Raw genomic sequence first — 25,936 nt, 5'->3', positions numbered from 1 at the left:
CCACGGCTGGGCGCTGGGGGTGTTTCTCCCCCTTTCCCACCCTGTGATGCCTTCCTTGGCCCCGGGACAGGCAGCAGGCAGCCCAACTGTGACCACATTTCCAAAAAAGCTTTTTTCCCCCTCTTCCACCCCTTCTCCTATTCAAGCTGTCAGAAAGGATCAAACTCGCTCCGAAATCGCCGCTGGCGAGTCCTGGCACACCCTCTCCCCTGCCATCAGACAGGTTGCAGAGCCCCAAAACCCACAGGATGAGGCCGTTCGCGCCCCAGTTCCCTGTCACAGCCACCCTACGTGGCACGGGGCAGCAGGATGCGGCCGCCCTGACAAAGACCCCCGAGCCCCAACCGCCCACCCCAGCTCCCCACCCCACGGGCACTGCTCACACACTGCAGCGGGTGCGTGTTAGTACCCGTCCCGCTCCTCCCCGCCGCCGCGTCCCCGGAGTGGTGAATCCCCCGGGGATGCTGCATCGCCCGGCAAAACCTGAAATCTCCTGAAGGAATAAATTCAGCCACATCCTGGCTGGGGAGGCAGGAAGGGTTTAGCGCTTCCCGGTGTCCCACAGCCGCTAATCCCAAACATGCTGCGTCCTGGCAGTGCGGGCGGCTGCCAGTCCCACCACGGCCACGCCAGGGATGCTCCCGGTGGCCGGAGATCCGTTGGGGATGCCCTGCGGCACCCCAAAAGCAGGGCTGGCTGCGGGCGCAGCGGGGTGCCCTGTCCCGAGGTGCCCGTTGGAGGCGGGCTCCGTGCCCGGAGCCGGGCGAGGGTTAGGGCGAGCGGTTAGTGGCACACGGGGAGGTTCATGCTGCACGGCACACACCACTCCCACCTCCTGCCTCAGTCGCTCTCGGGCCGGTACAGGTACTTCATCATCAGGTTGTCCACCTGCTTCTTCCGCTGCTTCTCCTCCTTCTTGCCCTGGCCAGGGCGTCCCGTCTCCTCGCCCCCCGCTGCCCGCGGGCCCTTCTTGACGCTGGAGGTGCTGCGGTAGGAGCCAGTGGAGCCAGAAGAGGAATCAGAAGAGGAATCGGAGGAATCCGAGTCGGATGATGACTGCTGCTTCTTCTTCTTCTTCTTGGATTTCTTCTTGGCCTTCTTGGCATGCTTCTTGGCACTCTTCTTCTTCCGCACCTCCTCTTCCTCGGAGGAGCCCGAGCTGCTGCGGCGCCGGCTGGTGCGCCGGGAGAAGTCGAGGGCGGACGCGGAGCGACGGAGGTTGCCAGCGGGGTGGTCGGCGGCGCCCAGGGGGGCCGCGCTCCGCACGCTCCGCACGCTCCGTCTGTCGTCGCCTGAGTCAGCCTCGGGGCTGGAGCAGCCCCCGGCCCGCGGCGGGCGGTAGCTCAGCACCTCCTGGATGGCAGCTTCCAGGTCAGGGTCGAGGTAGGAGCGGTGCCCCACGGGGCCGGCATCCCTGGGACCCCCTTCCTCGGAGGCGGCGCTGCGGGGCCGGGGGGGCACGGAGAAGCTGCGCCCCAGGAGGGGCTGCCCACGGGACCCCTCGTCCGCCTCGTCCAGGCGGCTGCGGGCCAGGGAGAGCCGGGACTCGGGGCGACCCTCGGGTCCCCCGCGCCGGCTCCGCAAGCTCCCGGGGCTGGAGAGGGCGAAGCTCAGCACCGAGCACCCCTCGTCCCCCTCGTCCCCGTCCTCCAGCCCGCGCCAGGAGGCAGAGGAGGCCCGGCTCACCGGGGCTGAGGCGACGGAGGCTTTGTCAACATCGGCAGTCGAGAGAGACCAACGCTTGCCCAGCCCTTGCCGAGCCCGGCCGCTAGCGTCGGCGAAGGCGCGGGCGATGACGGCCGCCCGGTCCTCAGGCTCGCCGCTTCGGGCCGCCCTGCGAGCGGCGCGCTCGGGGGAAGGCGGTCGCTCGCTGAGCGCGCTGAAGAGCGTTTGCTCATCCCCACGGCCGCCTATGGAGTCCTTGAGGCCTGGCCGCTTCCTATAGCTGAGGCAGCTTAACACCGACACCGGTCGCTCCTCGCCCTCGGGACCATCCGGCGGGACTGACCTGTGCCGGCGGCACCGCGGCCCCGCGCACGCACCGGGGAGACAAGAGAGATGGAGATGAGCGGGAGAGGGGGGGTTACAGCGCGGCGGCGAGGCAGCCTCAGTAATTTGCGTCAGCGGGAAACGGCATCGTGGAAAAATGTCATGTAAATGGGAGAATTGTTCTAGCCTGGCACTTTGATTCCCCTTTAAAGTGTTGCGTTCAATTTATTTCATTGTCGGCTACCTGGAGCCGCTGCGTTTGATTCCCTACTTCAGAAAATGTGGAATTATCTCCAATAACAAAATGTTTTACATCTGCACCGCTGAATAAATTAAACCAATTAAGAAAAACCGGCCTAGATCTTTCCCCCTCTGCTCAGCGGGAGGGGGGAGCCCCCCGGGACTCCCAGAGCCCTGCTAGGAAATTGGGTTTGGATAAAAGCAATCTGCGCTCTGCAGGCGAGCGCTTTCCCCGGGGAGAGGGGCTGCGTGCCCCGGCCCCACGCTGGCCCCACGCCGCAGGGGCACCTGGCCATGTCCCCCGTTCTTCCCCCCCCGGTGTTGGCAGAGAGGTGTGGGGAGAGATGGGGTGGAGCTGCTGTGGAGAGGAGGATGGAGGGGGATCCAGCCCCAGCGCGGGGGGATGATGCGCAGGGCTGGAACCCACCACTGTGGCCCCCCTGGAAGCAGATGGGGTGGGGGCTGCAGATGCCCAGTGCCTCCAGGGTCCCTGTGGGTGGGATGCTGGGGAGGGGGGTGGTCCCTCTGCACGTGGAGACGTGTGTCCCCTATGGGAGACCAAGCCACCCACCAGCACTAGCCCTTCCCCGGCCAGCCACGCAAGCACCGGGCAGGAGCGCAGCACCCAGAGCACCACGGCTGCCCACCCCACACCCCGGCGTCCCCCGGCACAGCCCTGCACCCACCTGCTGCCCTTCAGGCTGCCGTCATCCGAGAGCGCTTTAGAGGAGCCTTTGTTCTTGGAGAGCCAAGACTTCACCCCGTCCACGCGCTCCTCCAGCTCCGAGTCCACGTCCGAGTCGCCGTCGCTGCCAGAGGAGCGGGTCAGGGCGGGAGAAAGCAAGAGGTGAGCATGGGACAGCGAGATTTTGGGTGCTGGGGAGGCCAAATTGCACTGGCAGGCGCCCAACTGCCCCAGCACCCACTGCCTGTGTACCCTGACGTGGGTGAAACACCATCCTATGGTCCTGCTCCACCTCCCCACGTGCGTACGGCTCAGCCTGCATGCTAGGGGCTCCCCGAAGCACAGCCCTGCTGCGCACCCCCTGTACCCCCAAACTGCCCCCCTGCCTGGCAAAGGGGCTCCTGCACCCTCTGCCCAGCATTCCCCGCTGCCCCTGCACAGCTCTGGGGCTGGAATGGCGAGACAGCGGGGTCGGCATCGGGGCAGCGAGGGGCAGCAGGCAGGGCACGGGTCCAGAAATACGGGAGATTTCCAGCTCCGGGGCCGGGAAGGAAATAAGTGGGTTCATTTTATAGGCCGTCATCGAGCGCAAAATTACAGGGAGGAAGAGCGATGCTGATGGCCTTGGGTAAACAGGAGTTTAGCAAGCAGAACAGAAACGACTCTGGCAAGGCGGGCGTGGGAGCGCGGCGGGTAGATTTACAGCCCTGCCGTGCCAGAGAGCCCCTGATTTACGTCCTGGAGTAAAAAAAAAAGCCCTATCTGGCTTAAACCATCTAATTTATAAGGGCCATTCGTAACCACATTGATTGCCTTTAGAAAGAGGGTGCCGTACGCATTGCAAAATCCATTCTTCCACGTTAAAAGCATCCCTGCATAAATCTCCCTTAATACCTAACTGCTTACTGCTTTCATTAGGGTTACGGCAGCACCGGCGGGATCTATACGGAAATCGAAGAGGCACGGCCCCCTCTCTCCTCACCCCGCCGTCGGCCAGCGAGAGGCGAGGGCTCCCACCGAGCCGCTGCCGGGGAAGGGATAGATCATACGAGCTTAAACGGCCATTTTATCCTCCCGGCTTTGGGCTTATTCCCTGCCAGGGGACAGCGGCAGACGGGCTGGGATAGACCCTGAATATGAATCTTCCTCGTTAAATTCAAAGCAACGAGCCGCACTCCATCACGCACGTCTCCCTCCCCTGCAATACATCCAGGCAACGCTCAGCTTGGGGGAAAAAAATACAGAACAACAGGAAAAAAAAACCCCCAATGAGCCCCGTAAACAAACTCTGGGGGCAGCTGAGGTTTTATAACCGGCGGAATTAAAACTCCACGTCAAACACAATTTACGTCCGGGCGAGCGTGCCGTTAGTTAAGCGCGACCCGGGTCGCGAGGGAGCAACCGCGGCAGGGGATATTAATTGTGCGTGGCAGCGGGGCCATCACCGCTCCACGTCGATACGTTGGCCGTGGTGGAGCATCACCCCCCCCAGCCCCAGCCCGGGGGCTCATCCCCGTCCCCCGCGTGGGATGCGGTTACGTGCCGTGCGGTGGGTGCTGTTAGGGCATGCGCAGGTGGGCCAGCGGCATGCGGGGCCCCGGCCCGTGGGGGTGAGGTGGGGGTTAGGGGAGGGGGGGAAGGAAAGAGGAGCTCCTCACAGTTTACTCTTTCTTTTCTGATACTTTGCCACCATGTCCTGCAAACTGGGAAGGGTTCGGGGGGGTCGGAGGGCGGAGAAACACAACAGAAAGGAAATCAAATTAAAGCAAAAGAAAAAAAAAAGACCAAATGGATGGGGAACGAATGGGGAGGGGGGTAAATTAAAGGTGGGGAAGGGCCAGGGGAGGGATGTGTGGCTGCCCTGTACCCCTGTCGTGGGCTGCACCCAGCTGGATCCCAGCATCCTGGGCTGGATCCCAGCATCCCAGGTCAGGCTGGATCCCAGTGTCCTGAGCTGGGCTGGATCCCAGACCTCAGCATCTCAGACCTCCAGCCAGCTGCCCTGGCTCCCGGGGCTCCCTGGGCCGTTTTCAGCCGGCCAGCACGGCCACGGCTGCATCTCAGGAACCTCTGCAAGCAGGCGAAGCTGCGCGGGGGCTGTGGGTGGAGGGAGGGTCGGATGCGCCGATGCACGGGCTGATGCACGCGTGCACAACGCACGGATGGACGGATGCACGGGTGCATGGACGGGTGCACGTGTGCACGATGTAGGGACGGACGGATGCATGTGTGCAGGATGCATGGATGGATGGACTGACAGACAGCATCCTGCCAGGGCCAGGCAGCACCGAGAGGTCCCCGTGGCATTTCGGAAGTGGTGAGGAGAAGCGGTGAGCCCCAGTGACGTGCCCTGTGCGGGGTCCAGGCACTCTCACCTGTTGATGAGGTCCTCGTTGCTGTCGCTTTCCATCTCATCCTCGATGGCCGCCTGCAGGTCCCCGATGCGCTTGAAGGCCAGCTTCAGGTCCGACTGCAGGCTCTGGTTGGCAGCTTCCAGGCTCTCCAGGTCCATCTCCTGCGGGGAGGAAGCGGGGTGAGCTGGGTACCCTGGGGAAACCCCCTGATCCCCCTGTCCAGCCCCAGCGCGGGTGCCTCACCAGCTCGTGCTTCTTGCGGCTGGCCTCCGCCTCCTTCTTGGCCAGCTCGCCCATCTCCTCCTTAACGTCGCGGAGCTGCCGCTGCAGCCGCTTGTTCTGCTCCTTCTCCCGGTTCTCAGCGGCCGCCCGCTGATCCCGTTCCTCCGTCAGCTTCTCCATGTTCTCCTTCAGCCGCGTGGCCAGGCTCTGTGGAGCGGTGGGCGCGGGGTCACCCCAGATCCCCCCCATGGATCACTCACCCTGGAGCAACACCCACCAACGGCACACATGAGGATGGATCCCATCCCCGTGAATTTAGGCAAGGACACGGAGGAGAACCCTCCTCGACCAGGGCCAGGGAAGGGCCAGAACAACCACGGGGGCTTTGCTGAATTAGAAAAATAGATTTAACTGTGTGTGAAGTAATTACAGCGTGTAACGCGGGGAAAAAATAGCTCCTATTCTCCTCCAGCCGCTGAGCCAGTCGCTGCATATTTATGGCCCCGGCAGAGAGAGCCGGGAAGGGAAATAACAGCCAGGAAAATATTAAGAGGAGAGCTAAGCTGCTCTGCTCCCCCAACAGAGCTGCAAAGGCAGAATTTAAAGCAGGCTGCGTTTAGCGGGGCCGGGAGAGTCTATAATTTCCTTAAGTCAGTGCAGGGAAGGAGCAGCACTTTCCCAGGCTGGGTGGTGGATTACTGTTATCGGCGCTCGCAGGGAGCTTTCCCTGCGGGAACGGGCTGCCGGCTGGGAAGGGCTGCGGTGCGGTGGGTCCCGGGCAGGGGATATTGGGGATGCGCTCAGCGGACCCCACATGCAGCTTCGTGTCATGGTCCTGCTGCATCTCGGTCCCAGCCGGAGCGGAGGGAGAGCCCAGCACTTACCTCCAGGCGCTTGACCTGCGTCCGCTCGAACTCCAGCCTGGTCTCCAGCTCACGGATCTTGGCCTCTTGCCGGCTCACCAGCGACTTGTCCACCATGGATTGCTCCAGGAACTCCAGCTGGCTCTGCAGGCCTTGCAGCTGCCGGAGGGGGAACAGTCTCAGTCTCCATCACCACCTCCCCGGCCGCCGGCCACGCTGCCCCGGCGCGGAGCTGCCGGCCACGCTGCTCCCGTCCCAGCGAAGAGTTCCCCATGGGACTGCTCTGTGCCCCTCAGGGTGGGCAGCGGGTCTCTGGCTGCCCCCCTGTCTCCCCGCCTTCACTCGAGGTGCACGCCTGTGCCCGATGTCGGTGGTCCCCACCTTCTCCTGCAGCTCCTGCTTCTCCTTGCTGACCTCCTCCAGCTGCGCCTGGAGGTCGTTCATCTGCGCCAGGTCCCGGGATGCCTGCGGGACACATCGGGGCCGTCAGTGGGGACCCCACTGCACCGGCTCCGAGAGGGGCGTTATAGGGTGGCAGGGGTGCCGCGGGTGCGGCTCCCCCCTCACCTGGGCCACGGCCGCCTTGTGCTTCTTCATCAGCTCGTTCATGTCCTCCTGGTCCTCCTCCAGCCGACTCTGCACCTCGTTCTTCTCCCGCTGCAGCCGGCTCAGCTGCTCCTCCAACTGCGGGGAGCCGCCTGCGTCTCCCGCTGCACCCCGGGAACGGGGCACCCACCCCCCAAAAACGACGCCGACCGGTGTGGGGTCACCCTGCCAGTGTGCGCTGTGCTGGTGGGGGTGTCCCCCCGGGCGCAGGTGAGGCATGGTCTCATCATGGTGCATCGCACCCCAAAACCGCTTACCGCTGCCTTGGCCTTGGCGAGGTCGTCGATCTGCAGGTGAAGGTCTTCAATCTCCACCTCCATCGACTTGCGGGCCTTCACGGCGGCCGCGCAGGTGAACTCCGACTCCTCCAGCTGCAGGGACACGGCTCAGCACCCGGCTAGGGGACCGGGACACCCCGTTGTCCCTCAAGGGCTGCAGTTTTATGGGGGATCTGGATGCACACCTGGTTCTTGAGCTGGGCTATCTCCCTCTTGCTGGGTGCGTTGTTCTTCAGGTGGTCCAGCATGATCTGCGCATCGGCCAGCAGCGCCTTCGTCCTCTTCAGGTCCCGGCGCAGACGCTTCTCCGTCTCAAAGTCCCGCTGGTTGGCCTGCGGCGGGGGGGACCGTGCCAGAGCATTACACCGGTGGGGCACCCATGCCACCACGGCCACCTCGGAGTCCTTGAAGCAAGGCATGAGCCCAGCTGTCCCGCTCCCTACCTGCTCGCTGACGGCAGATAACTTGCTCTCCAGCTCCCGTTTCTCTCTCAGCACCTTCTGCTTGTCCTCATACTCTTCCTCCAGCTGCACCTCCATCTGCTTCAGCTGGGGGACAGCCCGGCAGCCAGTCAGGGTGGCAGGAAGGGGTCAGGACTCCCCACTTTGTGCGTCCCCACATACTGGGGACACTGGGTCACCCCACCAACCGGGTGTTTGTGCAACCAGAGGCGCAAAGCCCAGCTTGAGCTGGCCCGAGTGGCAGAGGGACCGGTTGGACCTGCGTGGCCAGTGGAGCCAGGCCGTGGCTGGCCGCACGGAAGCCAGGCGCTGCTGACGGTGCCCAGCTGGCAGCTCTCGGCACCCAGCTGGGGCATGGGGACGCATCCTGGTCCCACCTCGGGCAGAGGGGCTGCAGCCGAGCCCTACCTTCTTCTGGCACGACTGCCGAATCTCCTCCACCTCCTCGTCACGGCTCTCCACCTCTTTGGCATGGGTCTGCCGCAGCCGCTCCATCTCCATCTCCAGCCGCAGCTTGGCCTGCAAATGGGGGGACGTGGTTAGAGCAAAGGGGACATGGGGACCCCCCACACTGCTCCCTGGGCGTTGCTCACCCAAAAAACCCCCCGGTCCGAGGCCGGCGGGGCTGCCCGCCCCGCAGCAACCTGCCGGGCCATGGCACAGAGGATCAGGAGCTGCGTCGGCAGTTGCGCCTGGCCCGACGCCGGGCTGAAGGCGACCGCCTCCGCTTCTCGGGCAAGCCCGGCCCAGGTAATAACAGCCCTGCACGAAACCACCCCACCCAGAAACCTCACCCCTCCCTGACGTACCTGCTCCAGCATCTGGATGGTCCCAGCTTGCTCGTCCAGTTCCTCCTCCTGGTCTTTGACCTTCGCCTCCAGGTCCCGCAGCTGCTTCTTCACCTTGGCCAGGGACGCCTCGTCCTTTGACTCCTGGGAGGAGATGTCCTGCAGCTCGGCCTCCAACGCCTCTGCCTTCTGTGTCAACCCCGCAATGTCCGAGTCCTTGTCCTGCCGAGAGAGGAGATCACCGTGAGCTGGGGGCAAGCGCTGGTTGGGGGACTGGGGAGGGGACCAGGGCCCGCTCACCTCCAGCAGCTGTTTGAGGCCGAAGACCTCGGCCACCAGCACATCCTTCTCCCGGCTCAGCTTCTCCCGTTGCAGCCTCTCCCGCTGCGCCTCCTCGTGCGCCTGCGAGAGCTCGCTGTCGAACCTATGCGGGGAGAGCGGGGTGGGCGCTCAGTGACTTAACGAGTCACCAGCACTGCCCCGAGCATCCCTGTCCCACGGCAGCAGGCATCGGAAGGGCAGCATGCTGTTGAGCGCTCGTTTGAAACGTGCTGTTGATGAGCCTTTAATTACCAGCACCGTGGCACGGAGACATGTGGAGAAGCTCCTCCCGATGCCCGCGCTCAGTGGCTAATGGAGAGCGTAGCGCCCACAGCGTAGCCCCATCAGCCTCCCCGCGGGGCCGGCGTGTGCCGGCAGCGGCTGCGGCTGCTAATGGTAGGATCCTGGCTACACAGAGCTACTTGAGGACACCGCACCCTCCAAGCAGGACGTGGAGGGGCTGCAGGACACGGAGGGGCTGCAGGTCAGGGCAAGGTCTCCAGTGGAGACGGGCCCCTGGCACAGTTTGGCTCTTCCAGCCGCAGCCCGGTGCCGTGGTCCCACAAGGGATGGCACTGGTCCCATCCCCGGAGGGGACACGAGCCCCCTGCGGACCTCCCCTGCCCCCTTTGCACAGCCTGCAGCTGAGCAGCAGTGGGGCAGCCCCTCCCGCTGCCCCTGGGATGGGATCAGCCAGGTTTGCTCCGAAATCGCTGCCTTTGGGGCTTGGAAAACAACTCTGCGCTTGAGTTTGTGACCTGCGTTAAACACCTCGGCAGCTAATCCCCATTTTTCCTCGCGCTGGGTAATAAACAGCTGCATTAGCAGAGACTCCAATCCGCGGAAATTGAAATTAATTAGATTGGATTCTCTCGCTGTATTTGTGTGTGATCATTACCATAATGAGATGAAAGCGTCCCTGCTGCTTAATAACGTTAGCAAACTTCGGGGCTGCGAGAGGGGACGGGATGAGAGCGAGTGCCAAGCAGAGCCGCAGGGCGCGAGCAGCCTCCACCATGGGTCACAGACCCACACGGGGGGATCACTCTGCTCTGGGCCCCCCAAAAGGGCATCGGGGTCCCCCCCACAACGAACGTATCTGACCCAGGCAGCCCCATTCCGCTGGCGACACCACAGCCAAGTGGGAGCTGGTGAAGTGCCCAAATCCCCGCTAAAATGGTAATGCCACTTCGCAAGAGGCTCGCCGCGTGGCGAGGACGCCATCCCCTCCCCGCGTCCCCCCCCTCCATTGCCAGCGCGCGGTCCCCACCTCCGCTGCTTCTTCTCCAGGTCGTGGTTGCGTCCTTGCTGTCCCTCGAGGTGCAGCTTGGTGTCCTGCAGCTCGGCGGCCAGGCGCTGGCACTTCTTCTTCAGCTGCTGCAGCGCCCGCTGGCTCTCCTCGCTGTCTGCCTGCAGGTCCGTCAGCTGCGGGCACGAGCGGGCAGGGCGGTCAGGGCTCTGGGAAGCCACCACGTCCCCACTGCCCCGGCCACGCGCTCCCTCAGCTCTGCCCACCCCCTGCCCCGTCCCCCATGCCGGGGGGGATCCCCGAGTCCGAGCCCCACTCACCCTGCGCTCCAGCTGCCTCTTGCCCTGCTGCTCCACCTCCAGCTTGTCCTCCAGCTCCTGCTGCAGCCGTTTCTTGGTGAAGTCGATCTCCCGCACCGCCCGCTCGTATTTCAGCCGCCATTCGCCGCCTGCACGGGGAAACGGGGTCACCGAGGGGCTGTGTGGGGCAGCACGGGGCCGAGGAGAGAGGGGCACGGTGCTGTGAGCACAGGGCAGCCCAGGGTGTGCCGGCAACAAGCACCCTGGGGTGCGGGACGGTACCTGAATCGTCATCGTCGAGCTCCCCATTGAGCTCGGCCGCCCGGATGAGCCGAGCCTCCATCACCTCCATCTCCATCGACTCCATCTGCTTCTTCAGAGCATCGTACTTGGCCTGGGAGGGGACACGGCGGTGGTGAGCGCCGGGGAGGTGCTGGGAGACGCCGCGAGGCCCGGGAGAGGCGCGTGTACCTGCAGGTCCTTCATCTCCTTCTCGGCCCGCAGCCTCTCGGCCGTCTCGGCGTCCAGCAGCTGGGAGGCTGACTCGCCGGTGTTTCGCTCGTCCGTCAACTCCGACGTCAGCTCTGTGATCTGGGTCGGGGGGGGGGAAACGGGACCGTGGGCTGGGGCAGGCACTGGGGTGGGACGGCACGGCACTGCACCCCGTCCCGGAGCCAGTAAGGACCTACCCTGCTCTCCAGGCGGTCGCTGTTGAGCCGGAGCTCGTTACGCTCCTTCTCCACCTTCTCGAGTTTGCTCTTCAGCTGCTGGATCTCTTCCTGCAACAGAGCAGGCGGTAAGGGAGGAGGCAGGCGCAAGGGGAAGAGGTTGGCAGGCAGGAGCCTGGCAGGTCTCCACACTCCCCTCAGCTCCCCCCTCCCGAAAGCTGGGTGGGCAGGGTGGGGGCTCCCCACGCGAGAGCCGCTCTCCCCTGCCAAGGGCTGAGCTGGGACTTTCCCCAACCCGCCCCGCCGGCTCCAAACCCATAAATGGTGTCAAAACACGGAGCAGCCAGAGAGGGTCCCTGCACCCCCTGGGTGAGGGGATGGGAGCAAACCCACCCGCCGGCAGCTCACCAAAGGGTCTGGGTGCACCCAGCTCAGGCGGGGAGGGAGGGGGCCCACCGGGATGCCCAGGGACCACCAGCCAGCAGCGGGGAGGCGTGCCCTGCTGCCAGCTTCAGGCACATCTTTCCCTCCCCTCCTCTGGTCCCAGAAAAGGCTGGGGGTGCAGGAGGGGGCCCAAGTGCCCCCGTCCCAGGCACCCATCCTCAGTGGGTCGGGGTGAAAGCTGAGCCAGGCAGCGGCTGCGTGCCGGGCGGGTTCGGCGGGGGCACGAGTGTCTGGTTGCCAGAGCGGTGTGGAGCCCCCGCGCATGCCTCTCGGCGCTCGGTTTCATTTCCATTCTCCACGCCTTGTAATGGGGCTCATGCAACAGCCGGCTCTCGGGATGCTCACGACGCGCTGATTTGCAAATTAGGGAGCAATTCCAGCCTGGCGATGGTGGGGCGCGGGGCAGCCGAGGTCCTGCATCCCACCCCATCACGGGCTCCTGCATCCCACCCCACTGGGGGATTCTGCATCCCATGCCACCGCAGGATCCTGCATCCCACCCCACCATGGGGTCATACATTCCACCCCACGGCCCAGGACCAATGCTCCCCCGAGCCCACCCTGCCCCATCCAGCCCCACGCCGCCTCCCGGCGCAGAGATACGCACGTCTTTGCCGCGGATCTGGTCCTCGGTGAGCTGCACCTCGATGAGGGGCCGGACGGTGGTGAAGAGCTTCCACCAGGGCCAGCCCTTCACCCCCTTGTTCTTCTTGATGTTCTTCTGCACGCAGCGGATGGCCAAATCCTGGATCTGCACGGGGTACGGTGTCAGCACGGGGTGCCGCCGGTGGGGCAAAGCGGGCGCTCAGCACCCCTGCCGGCACCCCGGCATGCTCCCCTTCGTTAGCATTTGGGCTAATTGCGCCTGGCTTATCTACTGTTTGATTCTCTCCAGCCCCTACGAACGCTAATCTCGCAGAAGGCGATGCGCCGCCGAGATGCTTATTTTACGCCCTCTTTGAAATAAAAGCAGGAGCAAATACGCCGCTTCATCCTGCTGCGGTGATGCCCAGCACCCTCCTCGCCGGTTCCCCCGGGCCCCCCGGTTCCCCCTGGCCCCCCACGGCTGGGCAGGCGCGGGGGGGGAGGCGGGAGGAGGAGGCGCTGGCCCAGGCGGCGGCAGAAAGGCTGCGCTGCCCATTTTAGGCGAAATTGTGCTGCGGCGGAGCGGGGAGGGGAGAGCCGCTGGGACGAACCTTCCTCTTCTTGAATTGCTGCCGTGCCAGGAAGCCCCTGCACGCCGCCTGGAAGAGGGTGATGTTCCTGCTGGTCTGCGCGTCCCGCTGCTCCTCTAACCTGGCCAGCGATCCAGCCCGGAAAAACACCTGCGGGAGGGGAGCAGGGCGAGATGCCGATGGGTGCCGGCATCCCTCCGGCCACGCCGTGCCGCCCGCCCGCTGCACCGTCCGGTGGACACGCAGCTCTCCCCTCTGCAGGTCCTGTCCCGCTGTGGGGGTTTTATTCCCCAGGCACGAGGAATGTCGTGGGTGGGAGAGAACAGTGCCGCCCTTGTGCTGCCGCGCTGCGCTGTGCCACGTCGTGCCGCCCACCGCTGCCCCGTGCCGCCGCCGGCACCCACGGCCGGTGTCGGACATCGTACCCGGCTCAAGCCCATGTGGTAGCTGCTCTTCTCCAGGTCCAGTGACTCCAGGAGCTCCTCCACTGCCTGCGGGGAGGGAGAGGTGTCAGGGCCAGGCTGGTGGCACTCCGGGGTGCAGGGAACCGCTGGGGTGCAGTAGACCCCCGACCGCCAGCCCTGGCGTGGGGCACGTACCCGTTTCTCGTCCACCACGATGTAGTTGCGCCCGTGTTTCTTGGTCAGGTGTGGGGCCAGGACGTCGAAGCGTCGCCTGAACTCCGCAAACACCATGTGGTCGGGGTACCCTGCGGAGAGCAAGGGAGAGCGGGGCTAGGGGGCAGCCGGGATGCCGGGGGGATGGCCTGGCACAGCCCTGTGTGTCCTAAATCCCTGGGCCCCATCTTTTGGGACAGCTGACGGGGTCACCCCGCGTGGCTTTTGCTCCCTCCAGGGCCGGGCACGGCTGTAGCGCCCTGACCCTGCCCGAGAGGTTTTCTTTGGCCGTGTCCTCCAGCAATTTTGGCCGGGATCTGGGGAGAAAGCGGCCAGATCCCTCCTCGGGGGGAGCGCAGGGACACGTGTGTCGCCTCTGCAAGCAAACAGGCCCTGCTCTGCCTTCGCTCTGAGCCGCAGCCAACTCCTGCATCACGCTCACAGCGCTGAGCCTCCACATCTTAATTAACGACGGGGTACTGATGGGGACGCTGACCCTGACACGGCCGGCTGGCCGCGGCCATCGATCCGGGAGGTGTGCGGGCCGCATCGATTCCCGATAGATGCAGGAAGGGTCCGGCCTCCAGGCAATCAAACCGCGGCTGGGCGGCCGGCCGCGCACATTGATAAATGCCTTGCTGAGCACGACCCGGAGTCCCTCGCACCGACGGGACAGGGGCTGGCCGCCAGCGGGAGAGCTGCCAGGAGCCGGCGGCACCAGTGGAGACAGCCAATTAAGGCCATGCCTGTCCCCGGCAAAGATAACGGTCTCGCGGGGGAGGGGACGGCTGGCAGCCATGGGGCTCAGAGCAAGGGCATGTGCCAAAGGAGTTCCCCGGGGGGCGAGGAGATAGATCCGGGACCCCCACGGCATCCATCCCCGCAGCGGGACGCACGCCACAGCCCCGGCATCGCCTCGCTGTGCGCCGACGGCGTGGCTCACCTTGGCGGTACATGCGAAGGGCGTCGAGCAGGCGGGAGCCGCGCAGCTGGGCACGCAGGAGGGGCACGTCCAGCTGCATGAGCCCGGCCTCGCAGTGCTCCGCCGGCAGCTCCAGCTCGCTGCCGCTCACCCGCCGGGACGGCAGAGCCCGGGGCTCCCCGCCACCCACCGCCACCTTGGGCAGGAAGCAGTGGACGAAGTGGAGCTTGGATTTCTTGATGCTGTCGATGAGGGCATCCTGCAGGCATGGGAGAGCAGGGTAAGACACGCAGCGGTGCCCAAGCCAGACCCAGGGACCCCACCTTGGCACCCCCTCACTCACCACTTGCAGCTTGACCTGAATGCAGAGGGATTTCTTCTTGACGGCGGCCACGCCGGTGGTGAAGGTCTTGCGCATGCTGGTGGCCCGGCGCAGGGCCAGCTGGGACCCCCCCTCCAGCCCCGCCACTGAGCCCGACAGCACCAGCGCCGACCCACCGCGGCCCGCAAACAGGCTGCTGATGACCTTCCTGTGGGGCACGGAGGGGACGTCACCCCCGAAAATCACCTCTCCCTGCCACCGCGCCCCCCTCCACACCCCAGGATCCCACTCACTTCTGCGACTCCTGCAGCAGGACGGAGGCGTTTTGGGAGGCCGGGTTGTGCTTGACATGGTTGAGCCAGCCCGTGGCGTCGTATTCCACCCAGTTTGTCCCCGAGCTGTGGCCCAGAAGGAAGTGTCGGGGCTTGTCACTGGGCAGCAGCGGGTTGTGCCCTGCGGGGAGACACGGCACCGCTGGGCACAGCCCCAGGGACCGGCGCTTCGCCGAAACACGGCCCCGCGGTGCCAGGCCCCCCCTGACCTTTCTTGTTCCCTTCCTGGGGGCCGTAGTAGGAGAAGAGCCGCTCCAGCAAGGTGTCCTCATTGCCGCCCGGCTGCAGCGCCTCCTCCTCCAGCAGCCACAGCAGCCCCCGCGCCTCGTCCGTGCGGGCCAGCGACCGGACCTGCGGGCAACACCGCGCTTGCACCCGGCCCGGCACGCTGGCATCTTCCAGGGCAGGAGTGGGAGGACACGGGACACAGCGTGCGACCTCGGCCACTGTCAGCAGCAAGGCAAAGCAGCACCGCGCAAGAGGGCCCCTGCTTAATGGAGACCCAGAAGGGAAAGAGTCCACGCATAACGCTCCAGGCAGCGAGATGCTCGCTGGCGTGGAAAAAGCTGTTTGGGCACCTGCAGGATGAAACCCAGCGCACGACTGGTGCTAGCAGCCCCCCTCAGTCTCTGCAGCCTCCTCCATCAGGGATTGGAGCACCCCAGGGACTGGGGCACCTTGGGGACCCGTGCACCCTGAGGACCAGAGTACCCCAGGGACTGGAGAACCCTGGGGAACCTGTGCACCTTGGGGACCCCAGCACCTTGGGGACCAGAGCGTCCCAGGGAGCAGAACACCTCGAGGACCAGAGCACCCTGGGGACTGGAGAACCCTGGGGATCGCCCAAGGGCTCCGCGCACAGCACGGGCAGCCCCCGGGGCAGCGGGGCACACCACGCCGGGTGGGGAGATGCACCACGGGCGTGGGCTGCAAACACGCTCGCGGCTGCGCTCTCACGGCCAAGCACTCGGGATGGCCCCTCTCTTTCCCCTGACTACCGCCAAAGGGCCAGGAAAGCCGCCCGGGCGCTGGCTCCAAACTGCCGTAACACGGCTGCGAGGAAGTGTGGTGGGTGCTTACCAGTGCCTGGTGCGAGGGCTGGTCTACAGCGGCTACGGAGCCAGAGGAGCCGGGCTCGGCGTCAGCCAGGGCAAGCTCTATGTTCTCCTGGGGAGAGAGGTGCGGTCAGTGCCCGTGCGGAGCGGGAGCCGCGCCAGGGATCCGGCAGCCGGGCAGGGTTTTGGTCCCAGTGGGGTCCAGGCAGGGCTTTCCCGGCATGCCACCGCCCCACCGTGCTGGGAAGGGGCGATGCTGGGTGGCGGGTTTAGGGGGGACTGGGACACATGGAGGGCTCCCCTTGGGCTATTGGTGCCGAGATGGAGGAGCAGCAGTGATCCTCCCTACCACTGTCACCCACAGCCACCTCATCACCTCCCACCCCAGCACGCTCGCAGGCAGCGCTGCCCAGTTGGGACTGGAGCTGCTGGCAAAGGCGGGGGCCCCACGGAAATCCCTGCTGTGAGCATCGTGTCAAAGCTGCTTCGGTTGGATCAGTCCAGAGTAACCACAGGGTCAAAAATCAGGGAGCAGGGAACGCAGGAGATGCTCGTGCAGAGAGGGGAGCGGAGGAGGCGACGGCAGCCCCGGGCGTCCCCGGTACCTCCTTGTAGCGCTCCAGCTCGCGGGCGAAGGTGCGCTGGTGGAAAAGGAGCTGCAGGCGCTCCTGGGCGTAGTTGTGGCAGAGCTCCTCGAAGGTGGCCCCCCGGCTCTGCCCCGCCAGCTCGGGGTTTTGCGCTCCGGGGGTGTCCACCACCGTCACCGAGCATACCGAGTGCTGGCTTGACTTCAGCGCCCTGAGAGGGGGGACAAAGGGACACAGCAGGGTGAGGAGATGTTACCAGACGCCCCCCTAGTTCTCCCTAATCCAGCCCCCCAGCACACACCTGTTGAGGAGGGAGATGAGGAGGGTGAAGAGCTCAGAGTACAAGCCGGCTGCCATGCCCTCCAGGCACTCCAGCGCCGTCAGCTTGGGACCTGGCCGAGGGAATCGTGAGCATCCCCAGCCCGGAGTTCCCCCGGGACCACCCGCCGTTCCCACCGCCCCTCACCCTACCCGTGCCACCGTCGCCCAGGGGGGTCTCGTCGGGGCCCTGCCGGAAGGAGGTGGATCGCTGCAGGCTGCCCTTGGGCTGGTGCTTGAAGATGGAGGAGGAGAGCTCTTCCAGGCTGCAGCCCAGCAGGTAGGCGGCTTTCTGAGCCCACTCGTGCCGTGCAAACTGCTTCCTCCCAGCTGAAGGGTGGAGAAGGGGGCTCAGCGCCGGCAGGGGCATCCCCCCAAATGGAGGGGGTCTCCAGTCGGACCTGGGATGGTCCCCCAGAGTCGGCTGGGGATGCTGCGCGCAGTGGGAGCATGGGGCCAGCGCAGGAAAGCCGGGAAGCGTGTTTTGGGGTCTGATTAGAGGAGACAGGGGTGAACGGCTTTGTGCCTCTGCAGGGGTAGGCCCAGAGCTTCGCCGTGGGGCGAGGAGCAGGGGTGACCCCTCACCACCGCTGCCCAGGGACCCCAGCGCCTTGCGACGGCACGGGGCTCTGAGCCACCCCAGCGTGGGGACACATCCCTGCTCGGCCACGCGCACCGAGCGGCCCCGCCACAACGCAGCAGGACAGACCGCGGCCGCCGGAGCACACGGATGCCAGGCGGAAGCAGGGGAGGTGGGAGCAGGTTAATGGTGACATGCAGGGACAGGACAGCGGGAAGGAGGTGGCACGTGGGATGGGGAAGCCAGAGACACGCGCGGAGAACAAGACTTTACCTTCGCTGGCGTCTGCATTGCAAAAGGGCAGCATGCACCATGCGAACAGAGACAGGGGTTAGAAACGACGCCACGCGACAGCGCGGACACGCGGCACGGGGACGCCCTCCCGCCCAAACACGCCGCATGCAGGCACCGCCACGCCAAGCGCACGCCGAGTCCGGCCTCCCCCCGGGCACTGCCACAGCGGGACACTACAACCCATCGGGGGGGCCCTTCCCACGCCATCCCAGCCGCGCCGTGGGCATTGGCAAGGAGCAGCTCAGCTCTGCCCCAGAGCATGAGGAGCTCCGGGAGCCATCACCGGATCCAGCCCACTGCAAGGGGCCAAGGAAACGGGGGCTGGCGTGGCTGAGCTGGCCCTGAGCATCCCTGGTGCCCTCAGGATGCAGGGAAGGCTCCAGGAGCCGCACAGAGCTGGGGCTGGGACGCTCGCCCCGAGCAGGATGCAGGGATGCTCCCCCCAAGAAGGATCTGGGGTTCCCCCCCAGCAGACCGCCACGAAGAGGCTGCAGAGTCGCCCGAGCAGCCCGTCTGCAGTGGGGCCCTGCTTCCCTCTAGTGCCTCACAGCACCCCATCGGCCAGCACTGCACCCCACCGCGCCCCTGCGACCCCCCCGGGCTCTCCCTCCCCATCCCTGAACTTATCTTTTTTTCCCCCTGGGGCTGCAAAATCCCTCGGTGCAGCTCCAGGTGCCCATTTCAGGTGTGCCGTGCCCAGGCCCTCCCACCAGCGTGCAGCACCACGGGGCTTCCAGCACCACAAGGGGAAGGCGAAAGCCCAAACGGGGGAGATGAGCACCCCACAAAGCCAAATTCACCACCCCCAGGGATGGAGAGCGAAGCCGGTACCCGTCAAAGCAAGCTCTGCAGCCCACCGCGAGCCCTGGGAGCTGGGGTAGCCCCCCACACCACCAAAGGTGCCAAGAGGATGTGGGGGGGTCCCTGACAGGCAACAGCCAAATTTGAGGCTGCCAGGACGCAGTCAGGCATCAGGGCTGGTCCCAGTACACCAGCAGCACCCCGAGCCCCCATTTCAGCCCCAAAACCAGCACCGTGTGGCACCACCGGGGCAGAGCCCCCGCGGCTCCCATTACCGGCTCCGTCTGCCAGCAGCTCTGCAGGGAGGATGGGGGGAGAGGCGTTATGTTGGGGACACACAAGAACCCCCCCCCACTCCCTCGGCCCCAGCCGGGCCCCACGGCTCCCCGAGGCAGCGGGGGGCAGCCCAGGGGCTGGAGACTGTGCGATTCCCACCGGCCGGTGTGACCACCCGGACCAAAGGGGCAAAGATGGGTGTCCCAGAGCACCCAGGGTGGCAGGGCACTGTCCCTCAGCTGACACAGCCCCAAAACATCCGAGCTGCCAGCGATCCCTCCAGAACCCTGCGCAGCCATCAGCCCTGGCTCATTAACGCCCCCCAGCCCTGAGCAGCTCGTTACCTTTGGTGGCCCCGGCGGCTCCCAGATGGTAAATGGCCCCCAGGACGAGCCAGAAGGCTTTCTGCTCGTCGCCGGAGATGCCCATCACCTTCATGGCAGCCTGGAGCTTGTTGAACTGCTGGGTTGCCTTCTGCTTTTCCTCCGGCTGCGGGGAGCAATGGGAACCATCAGCTCTGCCTCCCCCGGCACCCGAATGGGCCAGGGACCCTCATCCCCCCGCCGCGCAGCCCCCCACTCAGCCCCATAACAGCGACCTTGGAGAGGGGCGCGATGCCGAAGACATTGTTCTCTGCCAGGTGGTTGAAGTGAAGCTCGGTCCTGTGCGGATTAAACTGGGATTGGTCCCATGTGGGAGACCCTGGAGACCCATCCCGGGCTGGGGGCCGTGCCCTCGCCCCCCCCAGCTCACCGCAGGGCGCTGTCGGAGCAGGCCAGCAGGTAGTAGAAGACGTTGAAGGTGGCTTCATTGGCCGGGCGTCTGGCGACACGCAGCTTCTCCAGCAGCAGTGTCTGGCGGAGGTGGGAGGGTTGGGAACCGTTCCCGAGCGCCCTGCTCCCACCAAGACCCCCAGCCCACCCCGGCCTCGTCCCTGCTGCCAGCCCAGGCTCCCCGCGGAGACACGAGGGTCTCCCAGCCCACCGCAGAGCATCGTATGGATGCAAACATCACCCAAGCAACCCGTGTGCATCTCCTCTCCCGAGGTCTCTGCTACTACAGGAGCACAAGGCGGCTCTGTTGAATTTTGAGGGCTCTGCTGTTATCACACCGCAAGCTCGGCCGGGCAGCTGGTGGGGGTCTGCGGTGGAGCTCACGGGCCAGCGCGTGGCTGGGAAGAAACACCCTGGCGAGGACGGACCAGCTCTCATGCCAAGGGGGACCACCCTGGCCCCCTCACCTGTACGGAGGCGGATGCCACCTGCCCAGCCTGGTCGAAGTCCAGAGAGATGATCTGGGAGAAGCGGGTGGCGTTGCCGTTCATGCCGGTGCTGCTATTGCCAAAAGCCTCCAGGACGGTGTGGAGAGCCTGCCACTTCTCCGCTGTGGGAAGAGAAGCGGGGCGGTGGGGTGCAGGGGCTGCGTGGCGGGCGGCCAGAGCCGGCACCGCTGGCCGGGCAAGCGCTGCTGCTCCTGTGCCGTGCTCTGCACCGCGGCAGCCCTCGACAGCACGGTAAAGGGACCGGCGTGAGAAGGTGAAAGCGCGCCGTGCGGCGTGTGTCCAGCTGCCACCGGCTGCTGGCGGCTGCGGGGGGCTGTGACTGCAAAGCGAGGGGCGTGCACAGGTGGCACGGGGACCCCGTGCCCCGCCGAGAACTCACCGGAGAAGACCTTGCCAGTGCTGCCAGCGATGGTGGCGAGGTACTGGACGAGGTGCTGGCAGTTGGTGGTTTTGCCGCTGCCGCTGGCGCCCAGCAGCACGATGGCCTGGTCCTGGCGGTTCATCAGCATGCTGCGGTACGCGGCCTGGGCCACCGCGTAAATGTGCGGGGACGTGTCCTCCCTGCGGCACCCTTTGAACATGTGCATGACCTGGGGAGGGGCGGAGGTGGGCGAGGGTCAGCACGCCGCCAGCCGCACCGGCTCCCTCCGCACGGTGCCACGGCTCCCAGCCGCCCGTCCCCTCCCCGGCAGCGGGGTCACCTTCTCAGAGTACATGGAGGGGGAGCTCAGCGGGTTGATGATGACCATGGTGGGGCCGGCGTAGGTGTGCAGGAGGTTGCCGCCGTAGCGCTGCCGCAGCGTGTGCAGCACGCTGGACTCGTTGAGGTAGAGGAGGCTGGCGAGGTCTTCCACGCGGTCGCAGGAGGGGGGGTTCGCCTGGCAGCGAGGTGAGGGGGGGCATCAGGCGCGGAACGGGGGTCTGCCCCGCTGTCCCCCATCCCGTGGCCCTACCTTCTCCACGTCGTCCTCCTCCACCTCCAGGACAGCTCCGTCGTGGTCCAGCTTCACCTTCACCTTGCCCTCGGGCAGGGGGCTGCCCTCCTCTGGCCGCAGCTGGCTGCCTGCGAGGGGCACGGGGCACTCAGCAGGGCCATGTCGGCAGCCCCCCGGGGACACCGCGGCCGGGCTGGGGGGGCTCGCTGTGCCACGGGGAGGACGGGGCGCACCGTGTCCTGGCCGCGCTGGGCTGACCCTTCACTCACCCAAGGAGAAGCCATCCCTGTGCACCAGCCACACCTTCTCGGTCTCATACCAGGCCTCCTCAGCCGCTATCTGCTCCTCTGTCTTGGCCTGCAAGACAGCGGGACGTGGGGTGGTCACGGTCACCTGCCCCCTGCATCTCGTCCCCTCCCCACATCCTTTGGGCTGCTTGGCCACGAGGCCACATTCCGGGCGGCCACAGCCACCTTCCGCAAGCCCCAAGCCCTCCCAGCGCATGTCCCCGGCTTGCCTGCTGCCCCCGGGGACCCCAGAGGGCTCGGGGTCCACCAGAGACCACCAGGGCCCTGCCACGGCTCGGGGCAGACGTGAAGCCACAGTGGCCCATGAGCACATGCACCACGGCCACCTTGGGCGAGCCTGGAAGGGCCGAGCTCCCAAACCGCAGCCCAGAGAGCGGGCACCCACGCCAGGCACGTGGCTGGGATGCAGGGACACGGGGCATGCTGTAGGGATACGGGACATGCTGCAGGCACACAGGACACGCTGCAGGGACACCATGGGGGAACACAGGACACGGCGCAGGAATGGCACAGTACTGCGGCACGGGAAACGCTGGGCCGGCACGGCGGGGAGGTCCCCACCATCCGGGAGCAGGGCGAGCCCCAAAGCCAAACCTGAGCTGCTGCAAGGACGGGGCCAAGGAGGGCTGGCGGGGCATCGTCCGCTTGACCCTGGCGAGGCCGAGAGATGGGGGTGAAGGCGAAAAGGGCAAATCTCTGCCCCACAGACAGCTCAGAACGTGGCGGGGGGAAGCGAGCCGGGGCAAAGCGCCACCGTGCCAAACCCCGTGGGTGCTCCTGGGGAGAGCCACCGCTGCGGCCAGCGGAGCGGCAGGTCCAGCAGAGCACTGGGGACACACGGGGCCGGGACGGACGTCGGCCACGAGGCCCTGCTGCCAAATTCCCTGGGACTGGGGGCTGCCGTGCTAAACCACTGCAAGCCTGTCCAGCGCTGCACGCTGCAGCTGCTCCGGCACGAGCCATGCGCCCTGCCTGCACCGGGTGCTCTGCTCCTCTCCGTCCTGCTCCGCACCCCTGCCCACCCCAGCCTGCCACCCTCCCGGGACACCCGGCTCCCCGGCACGGCCCCGCTGGGGAGAGACACCCATGGAGCAGCGTGGGACGGGGAAAGCCTTACGCTCCAGCACGAGGCGCGGGCGCAGACGCCAACCCAGCGGCAGACAGAGGATGGTGGGGGGTCACTGGCGGAGGCAGGGGGCTCCTGAGGATGGGGGTACGGTACCTGGCTGGGTGCCGAGGCGGAGGCAGCGGGGTCCAGCTAATGGCAGCGAGGAAGGAGGAGAGAAAGGAGAAGAGAGGGGGTGAGAGGCAGAGAGAAGCAGCAGCATCGCGACGCGCCATGGGGCCACGGCACGGCCACAACCCCCACGGCACCACCTGGGCATCATCCCAGCCACGGGGATGCTGCCAGTGGGGGCTGCTGGGTGTCACAGCTCCCCACAGCCGGGCGCGCTGGTCCGGGCAGTGACCCCAAATCCATCAGCAGCCCCGGTCATCATTCCCCTGCTGCCAGTGTCACCTAGACAGGGACCGCGGGGCTGGTGGCCGGGCACAGGGGTACAATCACCCTCTGTAGAGCACACGGCACAGCCGGCACAGCCGCACGCTGCTCACACATCCCCATCCCCAGGCAGGCGGCACGCGAGCGCCAACGCCCCTGGAATTACAGAAGCGGTGAAGATCCTCTCCAGCCGGCGCTGCGCCTCCTCCGACGGGCTCAGCCGGGACGCGGGGCTGGGGCCAGCCTGGAGGCAGAGCACCGTTAGCACCGGGCCGGCTGCCCCACAGCCCCCGCTGGCACCGCAGCCCCCCACCAGCCCTGTGCTCGCGGCACGCAGGCGCCAGAGGGGCTATCGCAGAGGCTTCTCCGGCCCCGCAGCTCGACGGTGCTCGGGGTGGGTACCGGGGCGAAGGCTGGCGCAGACCCGTGGGTGCCGAGGCCGGCACAGCCGGGGTACCAGCGACACCCCGCAATGCCCTAGGACCCCGGTCCCTGCTCCCACACACCTGCTGGGGAGGTGCTGGGGTGGTTTTCGCAAGGGTCAATCGCTTCTCGCCAGGCTGCAGCTTCTTCTCCACACGAGCCGTGAGGGGAGACAAGGGGGAACATGACCGGGAGGCCACAGGGCACTCAACTGCCCCGAAAAGTGACCCCCACCCGGCACCGCACATCCCAAAACCACTGCAAACCATGCGGGTGAGCTCACACCATGCCGCGTCGGACGGCACAACCCCGCCGCTGTGTTAGAACATCCCCGCCGTGCACACACCAATACCTTGTGCCTCTCCAGGGCCGTGGGTTTTGGAGCGGACGCCTTTGCTGGCTCCGCTTTCCCTCCCGAAGGCTGCACCGGTGGCTCCGGTTTGGCTTCGGTGGCCGGGGACAGGGACGGCTTTGCATCCCCCCCAGCCGGCTCGGGGGACTTCTCCTCGCGCCTGTCCCCTGGCCGGAGCCGTGGCCGGTGCTCTTTGGTTTTGCCCTTTGCCATGAGGGTTTTGAGCCCCGCCGAGATCTCATCCTTGGGCTCCGGCTTGGCGGGGGCCGCCATGGCGGCAGGGGGAGGCGGCGCAGTAGTGGGAGCGGGGATGGCAGGACGGCCCGTCTCCTCTTTCCTGGGGGGCGGCACTGGCTCCGGAGATTTGGCATCTCGCCCTGGCTCCTTGGCAGCGCCGGCGTCCTCCCCTGGCAGGACTTTGCGGACCACCTTGCGCACCACCCGGACCACCCTGCGGCGGGACAGCCCCTGGCCGTCGTCGCCCTGCGCCTCGGCGGCCGGACCCTCCAGCCCGTTCACGGCCGCCCCGTTCAGCACCGGCTCCGGGCTCTTCCCTTGCCCGGGGGGCGGCTCGGGGCTCTTCGGGGGCTCAGGATTCAGGGGTGCAGACGCCGCATCCTTCGGGCTCTCTGACTGCAGCCGCAACACAGCGGTGTGAGCGGAGGTCTGGTGGTGCGGTGCCTGCCACCGCAAGCACCTGCTGCTCGGGACGCGGTGGTGCCCGGGGCATTGTGCCCTCCCACGGGAGCACAGCTCCTGGCCAGACCCCCGGCATCGAGGGACGCAGCACCCAGCCCCCTTCCCCAGCCAACCTACAGCCCCCACCAGACCCTAGGGCAGGGAGCAGCGGTCTGCCAGTACGGGAGTAAAACTCAGTGCTCAGGGCACCGGTAACGCGCAAGATTTCCTCCGCCAACGGCTTCGGCGAGCAGCATGGGAGCTGCGCTGCAACCGTGGGGTGGGCACCGACCTGCTGGGGCGCGCAAGGCAGGGCCGAGCCCCGGGGAGGTGGAGGGGGAGAGACCGCCGTGCACCCACAGCCGGGCATCCCTGCCAAAAACACCCACCGCCCTCCGCACGCTGCCCCGGAGCAGCTCCCCAGAGACCAGGACGGGCGTTTGCGGAGATGCTGAGCCCACGACCCTCCACGATGGACCCTCCCTGATGTCCCCAAGCCCTGGCACGGGGTCTGTCCCCACCAAAGGCAAGCCCCATCCCAGACAAAGCTCCGTCCTGCCCGTTCCCTGCGACACTTACAGCCCCATCCTCCTTCCCAGGTCTTTTCACAGCTAAGGATTTGTCCTCGTCCTTGACCTGAGGGTCAGACAAACAAGAGGAACACGTTTCAGCCCGCCGCAGGGCCTCGCTGCCAGAAAAGCCACGGGGACCCAAAAAAGCCACAGGGACCATCATGCCGGGGGGGCAGAGGGGCACGGAACAGCCCCAATTGGCAGCCTGTTGCAGCCCCAGGGACGAGGATATGTGTCCTTTTGGGCAAAAAAAAAAGCGAGGGGCAGCGCAGAGGTGCGCCCCGGTTACGGCAAACCCCAAAGGTGGGAGAGGAGAGCGCTCTGCCCGCCTGGCCCGGGCCCCCTCCTCGCGCGCGGGCGGGGAGGCAGCTGGTACACAGAGCCCCGCCGGGGCTCTGCCCTGCTGCGCGTCACCCCGCCTGGCGTCACAGCACGTTTTAAGTGTCACTCACAGCACATTTTAAGTGTCACCAGCTCATCTCCACGGCAGCCGCACCGCGGGACATGCCAGCTCCCCGCCGAGCGGGGTGACTGGGGGTCTCTGGAGGGGTGGGCAACCAAACCCTCCCCTGCCCTGGGCCGTATCTCTGAGATCCAGGGCTCGGCCGCGGCCCAGCACTCCCCAACTCGCCGTGGCGCAGCGCCCAGCAAGCGCTCGGGGCTGGCCGGCGGCACGGGTGCAGGCAGCCGAGGAGGCTCACGCTGTGTTAGGGGCTGCAGCGGCCACACGCAAAAGCAGTCATTAGCGACGGCGTTAGTAATCGCATGCGTGGCCGCGTCGGTGACCGCAGCCGTGCTCTCCCCGGTGCTCCCCGTTCGCTCAGCATGGCAGAAGGCTGGGAGCGCCACTCCAAACGCGGCGCTGGGCAAAGCTGGGGAGCTGGTCAGTGGCATGCGGCAGCGTGACTCAAATTTGGGGTGTGGGCAAACGCGCGAGAGACTTCCCTTCTGCTCCCAGAATGCAAACCGGGATGAAAATGCCATGGTGATGTCTCATGGAGCCGCAGCCCTGGCTGGGGAGAGAGGGAGAGGTGAGACGGGCCAGGGCCGGCACGTGGGACACCGAACGGCGGCACCAGCACGCGCCCTTCCCCACCGGCCCTGGGAGCCCGCAGTCCCCAGGAGCAGGGGTCTGGGCC

General features: G+C 66.3%; 1 protein-coding gene across 6 annotated transcripts in view; it reads right to left on the bottom strand.

The window, feature by feature from the left end:
* Positions 1 to 25,936, bottom strand: part of MYO18A (myosin XVIIIA) — a 37,143-nt gene that overhangs the window by 429 nt on the left and 10,778 nt on the right. The window contains exons 3-48 of one of the 6 annotated variants that reach the window (XM_086763325.1): positions 24,805 to 24,861; positions 23,548 to 24,180; positions 23,279 to 23,341; positions 22,939 to 23,016; positions 22,494 to 22,529; positions 21,866 to 21,922; positions 21,233 to 21,320; positions 20,982 to 21,091; positions 20,730 to 20,906; positions 20,408 to 20,618; positions 19,987 to 20,129; positions 19,500 to 19,600; positions 19,345 to 19,408; positions 19,091 to 19,235; positions 17,649 to 17,660; positions 16,949 to 17,125; positions 16,779 to 16,869; positions 16,496 to 16,688; positions 15,916 to 16,002; positions 15,045 to 15,186; positions 14,797 to 14,956; positions 14,525 to 14,711; positions 14,203 to 14,440; positions 13,242 to 13,351; positions 13,068 to 13,133; positions 12,664 to 12,792; positions 12,075 to 12,218; positions 11,045 to 11,134; positions 10,827 to 10,946; positions 10,638 to 10,749; positions 10,377 to 10,504; positions 10,078 to 10,232; positions 8,787 to 8,910; positions 8,508 to 8,708; positions 8,107 to 8,217; positions 7,681 to 7,785; positions 7,423 to 7,569; positions 7,217 to 7,330; positions 6,921 to 7,037; positions 6,735 to 6,818; positions 6,375 to 6,512; positions 5,512 to 5,697; positions 5,290 to 5,429; positions 4,573 to 4,617; positions 2,916 to 3,038; positions 833 to 2,008 (exon numbers count right to left, since the gene is read on the bottom strand). In XM_086763325.1, coding sequence (XP_086619451.1) covers positions 841 to 2,008; positions 2,916 to 3,038; positions 4,573 to 4,617; positions 5,290 to 5,429; positions 5,512 to 5,697; positions 6,375 to 6,512; positions 6,735 to 6,818; positions 6,921 to 7,037; positions 7,217 to 7,330; positions 7,423 to 7,569; positions 7,681 to 7,785; positions 8,107 to 8,217; positions 8,508 to 8,708; positions 8,787 to 8,910; positions 10,078 to 10,232; positions 10,377 to 10,504; positions 10,638 to 10,749; positions 10,827 to 10,946; positions 11,045 to 11,134; positions 12,075 to 12,218; positions 12,664 to 12,792; positions 13,068 to 13,133; positions 13,242 to 13,351; positions 14,203 to 14,440; positions 14,525 to 14,711; positions 14,797 to 14,956; positions 15,045 to 15,186; positions 15,916 to 16,002; positions 16,496 to 16,688; positions 16,779 to 16,869; positions 16,949 to 17,125; positions 17,649 to 17,660; positions 19,091 to 19,235; positions 19,345 to 19,408; positions 19,500 to 19,600; positions 19,987 to 20,129; positions 20,408 to 20,618; positions 20,730 to 20,906; positions 20,982 to 21,091; positions 21,233 to 21,320; positions 21,866 to 21,922; positions 22,494 to 22,529; positions 22,939 to 23,016; positions 23,279 to 23,341; positions 23,548 to 24,180; positions 24,805 to 24,861 — 7,107 coding nt within the window. In that variant the 3' untranslated portion in view covers positions 833 to 840. Of the gene's footprint in view, positions 1 to 832; positions 2,009 to 2,915; positions 3,039 to 4,572; positions 4,618 to 5,289; positions 5,430 to 5,511; positions 5,698 to 6,374; positions 6,513 to 6,734; positions 6,819 to 6,920; positions 7,038 to 7,216; positions 7,331 to 7,422; positions 7,570 to 7,680; positions 7,786 to 8,106; positions 8,218 to 8,507; positions 8,709 to 8,786; positions 8,911 to 10,077; positions 10,233 to 10,376; positions 10,505 to 10,637; positions 10,750 to 10,826; positions 10,947 to 11,044; positions 11,135 to 12,074; positions 12,219 to 12,663; positions 12,793 to 13,067; positions 13,134 to 13,241; positions 13,352 to 14,202; positions 14,441 to 14,524; positions 14,712 to 14,796; positions 14,957 to 15,044; positions 15,187 to 15,915; positions 16,003 to 16,495; positions 16,689 to 16,778; positions 16,870 to 16,948; positions 17,126 to 17,648; positions 17,661 to 19,090; positions 19,236 to 19,344; positions 19,409 to 19,499; positions 19,601 to 19,986; positions 20,130 to 20,407; positions 20,619 to 20,729; positions 20,907 to 20,981; positions 21,092 to 21,232; positions 21,321 to 21,865; positions 21,923 to 22,388; positions 22,530 to 22,938; positions 23,017 to 23,278; positions 23,342 to 23,547; positions 24,181 to 24,804; positions 24,864 to 25,744; positions 25,811 to 25,936 lie in introns of all 6 variants that reach the window. The other 5 variants (XM_086763323.1, XM_086763324.1, XM_086763319.1 and 2 more) reach the window with 5 other exon arrangements.

This window comes from Chlamydotis macqueenii, chromosome 19, assembly GCF_036417535.1.
Source record: "Chlamydotis macqueenii isolate bChlMac1 chromosome 19, bChlMac1.mat, whole genome shotgun sequence".
Classification (NCBI taxonomy): Eukaryota; Metazoa; Chordata; class Aves; order Otidiformes; family Otididae; genus Chlamydotis; species Chlamydotis macqueenii.
Note: the sequence above shows the minus strand (reverse complement) of the source record. Positions and strands in the feature narration are given on the sequence as shown.